General features: G+C 40.4%; 1 protein-coding gene across 4 annotated transcripts; it reads left to right on the forward strand.

Moving 5' to 3' along the window:
* The first annotated feature begins 239 nt into the window (after positions 1-239).
* Positions 240-5,538, forward strand: LOC107419076 (probable phosphoribosylformylglycinamidine synthase, chloroplastic/mitochondrial). Of its 4 annotated transcripts, none has more exons than XM_048474594.2 (4): positions 240-518; positions 910-986; positions 1,075-1,125; positions 1,347-5,538. In XM_048474594.2, the coding sequence occupies exons 3-4, from the start codon at positions 1,084-1,086 to the stop codon at positions 5,532-5,534; spliced, it is 4,230 nt and encodes a 1,409-aa protein (XP_048330551.1). In that variant the 5' UTR covers positions 240-518; positions 910-986; positions 1,075-1,083; the 3' UTR covers positions 5,535-5,538. The 4 variants fall into 4 exon arrangements, with proteins under 4 accessions (XP_048330551.1, XP_048330549.1, XP_048330550.1 ...); XM_048474591.2 differs by having other exon boundaries at positions 241-503; XM_048474592.2 differs by lacking the exon at positions 910-986.
* Positions 5,539-5,841: the final 303 nt, after the last annotated feature.

The following is a 5,841-nucleotide window of genomic DNA, read 5'->3' on the forward strand; positions in this document are numbered from 1 at the left end:
TAACATATTTTTTATTTTCTATTTTATGTAATTATACTTATAATAAAAATAAAAATTATTTTTTTAATCAAACAGGAAAGGAAAAAACATAAAAGTATTGAAAAGTCCTATTTAATGTGGAAAAAATTAAATAAATAAAGAAAAAAAGCAACCAAATTATTAAAAAAAAGAAGAAAAACACAGTATTTCGGACAAGGTGGCACAGCTTTAGTGGTTGACTAGTGTGATTTTCCAATGTTGACTGCCGCATACGATTACGAAGGGTTTATTACTTTCACAACCCCCTGCAACTTCCGAACCCTTTCATGAATTCGACCGGCGGCCATCCCACACCCAAAACGGCACGCCCTTTGTCGTTAAACGGGAGTTCTCTTCCATAATCTAATTCAGCTTTTCAGCTTTGGGTCTTCATCCAAAAAACTGCAACTCCCATTCCGATTTTTCCATAGCAGCTTGCAGCTTTCACTTCCAGCTGCAACTCAAGCTTTAATTTCCCTCCTCCTGTAAAGCTTCTACGAGTATGCTTTAGATATTTTCAACTTTCGGTTGATTTTGAATTTTAGGCTCACAGAGTATAATTTGTTTCTATAAACTGTCATGATGATTTTAATGTATTGGGGGGGACTCAAATTTCAAACCCAGCCTTGACTTAATGTTCACTTTGAATTAGGAAGCTGGGTTTGGTGGCTTTTGGTTCACGATTGTCTCAGATGAGTCTATACATAAATGTTGATTTTGGGAGTTTATTTAAGTTTTTTTTTTTTTTTCCTGGATTTCATGACTTTATTTTTATATTTTCTGTTCGATTTCTTGGTTTCATTGTTCTTGAGAAGTTTATCTTATTTTATTTTATTTTTATGGTACAACGTGCTTTATAGTTTGATACATATTAATTTTAACTTTATATAGATTATATTGCATTTGGTGATCGAATACTGCTAGGGATTTTGAGCGTTATTTCGTAAAACTGGTTTCGTTTGGTGGAGGTGAGAATACTTTAGAATGAATCTATCGAATATTTGTCAAAGTTGAAATTCAGAATATTTTAAGTTAATCAATTTGGTGTTCTTACAGGTTGAGCATATGGCTGGTGTACAGGAAATCACAGCAGCCGAGTTCTTGAAGGTTTGTTTGTTTCTTCTTTTGGTCCGATAATTGTATCCGAGCTGGGATTTTTTGGGTTATTTGGCTTCTTAATTTTTGGGGGTTGGGATGAACGAAATTTTCAAATAAAATGTAATTCGACTTGTATTTCTGTTCTTGGAAATAGTATTGTATTTTGATTTTCCATTTGGGGTAGTCCTGTGAAGTTATATACTGAACTTTAATTTTTAATTTTAATACAGGGTACCCATAGGCAGCATCTATTTTTACCCAACAGTTCTCGTGGTCGGAGAAGTCATTGGCTATGGGGTCGGGTTCCTAGTTCAACAATTGGTTCTTCACATAGGAAAAATGTTTCATTGAGGTGCCGGGGTCAAGTGAAGCCCAGAGCTGTGGTATCTGGGGGTGTAAGCAGTTCAGTAGACGAGCAATCTTCCTTGGTTGAGAAGCCTGCTGTTGAAGTTATACATTTTTACCGTGTCCCATTGATTCAGGAAAGTGCAATATCTGACCTTGTCAAGTCTGTTCAGACCAAAATATCGAATCAGATTGTTGGTTTAAAAACAGAGCAGTGTTTTAATATTGGACTTTATTCAAAGCTTTCAAGTGAAAAGATCTCTGTCCTTAAGTGGCTTCTTCAGGAGACTTATGAGCCCGAGAATCTGGGGGTTGAGAGCTTTCTTGAAAAGAAAAGAATGGAAGGTTTGAGTATGGTTATAATTGAGGTTGGGCCTCGGTTGTCATTTTCAACAGCATGGTCTTCTAATGCTGTATCGATTTGTCGAGCATGTGGTTTGACAGAGGTGACCCGTCTAGAACGCTCAAGGCGGTACTTATTATATAGCAAGGGTCCTTTGCAAGAGCATCAGATTAATGAGTTTGCTGCATTGGTTCATGATAGGATGACTGAGTGTGTCTATACCCAGAAACTAACATCTTTTGAGACACATGTCGTTCCAGAGGAAGTTCGATATATACCTGTCATGGAGAATGGTCGGAAAGCGTTGGAGGAAATTAACAGGGAAATGGGTTTAGCTTTTGATGAACAAGATCTCCAATATTACACTAGGCTATTCCAGGAAGAAATCAAGCGTAATCCAACAACGGTGGAACTATTTGATATTGCACAATCTAACAGTGAGCACAGCAGGCACTGGTTTTTTACTGGCAAAATAGTTATAGATGGACAGCCTATGGAGAGGACTTTAATGCAGATTGTGAAGAGCACTTTACAAGCAAACCCAAACAATTCCATAATTGGGTTTAAGGATAACTCGAGTGCAATTAAGGGATTTTCTGTGAAGCAGTTGCGACCAGTTCTTCCAGGTTCAACAAGTCTGTTGAACATAGCTTCTCATGATCTTGATATTTTATTTACTGCTGAGACCCATAATTTTCCATGTGCCGTAGCACCCTACCCTGGTGCAGAGACAGGTGCAGGTGGACGCATAAGGGATACCCATGCAACAGGAAAGGGGTCTTTTGTTGTTGCATCGACTGCTGGTTATTGTGTTGGGAACCTCAATATTGAGGGTTCTTATGCTCCTTGGGAAGATCCATCATTCAAATATCCATCAAACTTGGCATCACCTTTGCAGATCCTCATAGAAGCTAGTAATGGTGCATCAGACTATGGGAACAAATTTGGAGAGCCCTTGATTCAGGGCTACACTAGAACTTTTGGAATGAGACTCCCAAGTGGGGAAAGACGAGAATGGTTGAAACCCATCATGTTTAGTGCAGGAATTGGGCAAATTGATCATATCCATATATCAAAAGAAGAACCTGAAATTGGAATGTTGGTTGTTAAGATTGGAGGCCCTGCTTATCGTATTGGAATGGGAGGTGGGGCTGCATCAAGCATGGTCAGTGGTCAGAATGATGCGGAGCTTGATTTTAATGCTGTACAGCGTGGAGATGCTGAGATGGCACAAAAATTGTATCGTGTTGTCCGTGCTTGCATTGAGATGGGGGAGAATAACCCAATTATAAGCATTCATGATCAGGGAGCTGGTGGAAATTGCAATGTTGTTAAAGAAATTATTTATCCCAAGGGTGCTGAGATTGATGTCCGGGCAATTGTTGTTGGTGATCACACAATGTCTGTGTTAGAGATATGGGGTGCAGAATATCAGGAGCAAGATGCAATACTGGTGAAGCCTGAAAGCCGTGCTCTTTTGCAATCAATATGTGAAAGAGAGAGGGTTTCTATGGCTGTTATTGGAACAATAAATGGTCAGGGTCGTGTTGTATTGGTTGATAGCTTGGCTAATGAAAATTGTCGTTCAAGAGGACTTCCTTCTCCTCCTCCTGCTGTAGATTTGGAGCTTGATAAAGTACTTGGTGATATGCCACAAAAATCTTTTGAATTCCACCGGGTAAGTAATGTACGAGAACCACTTGATATTGCTCCTGGGATATCATTGATGGATTCTCTTAAGAGAGTGCTGAGGCTTCTATCTGTCTGTTCAAAGCGCTTCTTGACAACAAAAGTGGATAGATGTGTAACAGGTCTTGTAGCCCAGCAGCAAACTGTGGGGCCATTGCAGATTACTCTTGCCGATGTTGCTGTCATTGCTCAGACTTATTCAAACTTGACTGGAGGCGCATGTGCCATTGGGGAGCAGCCAATCAAAGGTTTGCTGAATCCAAAAGCAATGGCCAGATTGGCTGTTGGGGAAGCACTCACAAATCTTGTTTGGGCAAAGGTCACTTCTCTTTCTGATGTTAAAGCTAGTGGGAATTGGATGTATGCTGCCAAGCTTGATGGTGAAGGAGCAGCCATGTATGATGCTGCCATGGCTCTTTCAGATGCTATGATTGAACTTGGAATTGCTATTGATGGGGGGAAGGATAGTCTTTCAATGGCTGCCCATGATGGAGGTGAGGTTGTTAAGGCTCCTGGGAATCTTGTAATCAGTGCGTATGTCACTTGTCCTGACATCACGAAAACAGTGACCCCGGATTTGAAGTTAGGAGATGATGGCATGCTACTTCACATTGATTTAGCAAAGGGAAAGCGTCGATTAGGTGGATCTGCTTTTGCCCAAGTTTTTGACCAAATTGGGGATGAGTGTCCTGACCTTGAGGATGTTTCTTATCTTAAAACTGCTTTTGAGTGCACTCAAGGCCTGCTTGCAGATGAAGTGATATCTTCTGGTCATGATATCAGTGATGGTGGGTTACTGGTATGCGCCCTAGAGATGGCATTTGCTGGGAATTGTGGTGCTGTTTTGAACTTGACTTCGCATGGGAAGAGCCTATTCCAAACACTTTTTGCAGAAGAGCTTGGTCTCATTATCGAGGTTAGCAAGAAAAACTTGGACATTGTGATTGGAAAGCTAAGTAGTGAAGGTATTTCTGCTGCCATAATTGGACAAGTAACTGCTGCACCTACGATAGAATTGAAGGTTGATGGTGTAACTCATTTAAATGAGAAAACTTCTTTCCTTAGGGATATTTGGGAGGAAACTAGTTTTCAGTTGGAAAAGGATCAAAGATTGGCTTCCTGTGTTGATCTAGAAAAAGAGGGGTTGAAAGCTAGGCATGGGCCTTCATGGGAACTGTCCTTCACTCCTTCCTTAACAGATGAAAAGTATATGACTGCAACTTCTAAACCTAAAGTGGCTGTGATTCGAGAAGAAGGCAGCAATGGGGACAGAGAAATGGCTGCTGCATTTTATGCTGCTGGTTTTGAGCCATGGGATGTTACAATGTCAGATCTTCTTAATGAATCCATCTCATTGCATGAGTTCCGTGGAATTGCATTCGTTGGAGGTTTTAGCTATGCTGATGTTCTTGGTTCTGCAAAAGGTTGGGCTGCTTCAATACGATTTAGACAATCCCTTCTGAACCAATTTCAGGAGTTCTCCAAGCGGTCAGACACTTTTAGTCTAGGAATTTGTAATGGGTGTCAGCTTATGGCTCTATTGGGCTGGATTCCTGGTCCCCAAGTTGGTGGTGTGTTTGGTAGTGGTGGAGACCCATCTCAACCACGGTTCATTCATAATGAATCGGGACGGTTTGAGTGCCGATTCACAAGTGTGACGATAAAAGACTCACCAGCAATAATGCTTAAAGGAATGGAGGGTAGTACGTTGGGGGTGTGGGCTGCCCATGGTGAGGGAAAGGCGTATTTTCCTGATGATGCTGTTTTTGATCGTGTGCTTCATTCAAATTTGGCCCCAATAAGGTACTGTGATGATGATGGGAATGAGACAGAGCTTTATCCTTTCAATCTGAATGGCTCTCCCTTAGGAATAGCTGCAATTTGTTCGCCAGATGGAAGGCATCTTGCCATGATGCCTCATCCAGAGCGCTGCTTCTTAATGTGGCAATATCCATGGTATCCAAAACAGTGGAAGGTAGACAAAAAAGGCCCTAGCCCATGGTTGAAGATGTTTCAAAATGCCAGAGAATGGTGTTCTTAAGATGGTTAGTTTACTTACCATTCTTCAGAATTTAGGGATTATAAGAGATTTTGTTATGTGTTAAAAAGATTTTGGCATAGGTAATATTCTCATTTTCCAATCCCCTTTATTCTTTATGGGCCATTTCTACTTTTGGTTCTTTATATTGGAATGTTATCATCTTCGAGTTTATTTTGATTATGTCAAAGTCTTTATGGGCGCCTTTTTTTTTTTTTTTTTTTTTTTTGGGGGGTAAATGGAATTACCAATTACCTGCAGGACTGAGATGTGCCTGTTGTATTTTTAATCTTTCATGTCAAACATGCAG

The sequence above is a fragment of the Ziziphus jujuba genome, chromosome 2, assembly GCF_031755915.1.
Source record: "Ziziphus jujuba cultivar Dongzao chromosome 2, ASM3175591v1".
Classification (NCBI taxonomy): Eukaryota; Viridiplantae; Streptophyta; class Magnoliopsida; order Rosales; family Rhamnaceae; genus Ziziphus; species Ziziphus jujuba.

What these genes read in the sequence shown, in the direction of transcription:
- LOC107419076 (XM_048474594.2), top strand. Translation starts at nt 1,084, where the DNA reads ATGGCTGGTGTACAGGAAATCACAGCAGCCGAGTTCTTGAAG. An exon ending in CAGCAGCCGAGTTCTTGAAG is followed by an intron (nt 1,126 to 1,346) that starts GTTTGTTTGTTT and finishes ATTTTAATACAG; the next exon opens with GGTACCCATAGGCAGCATCT.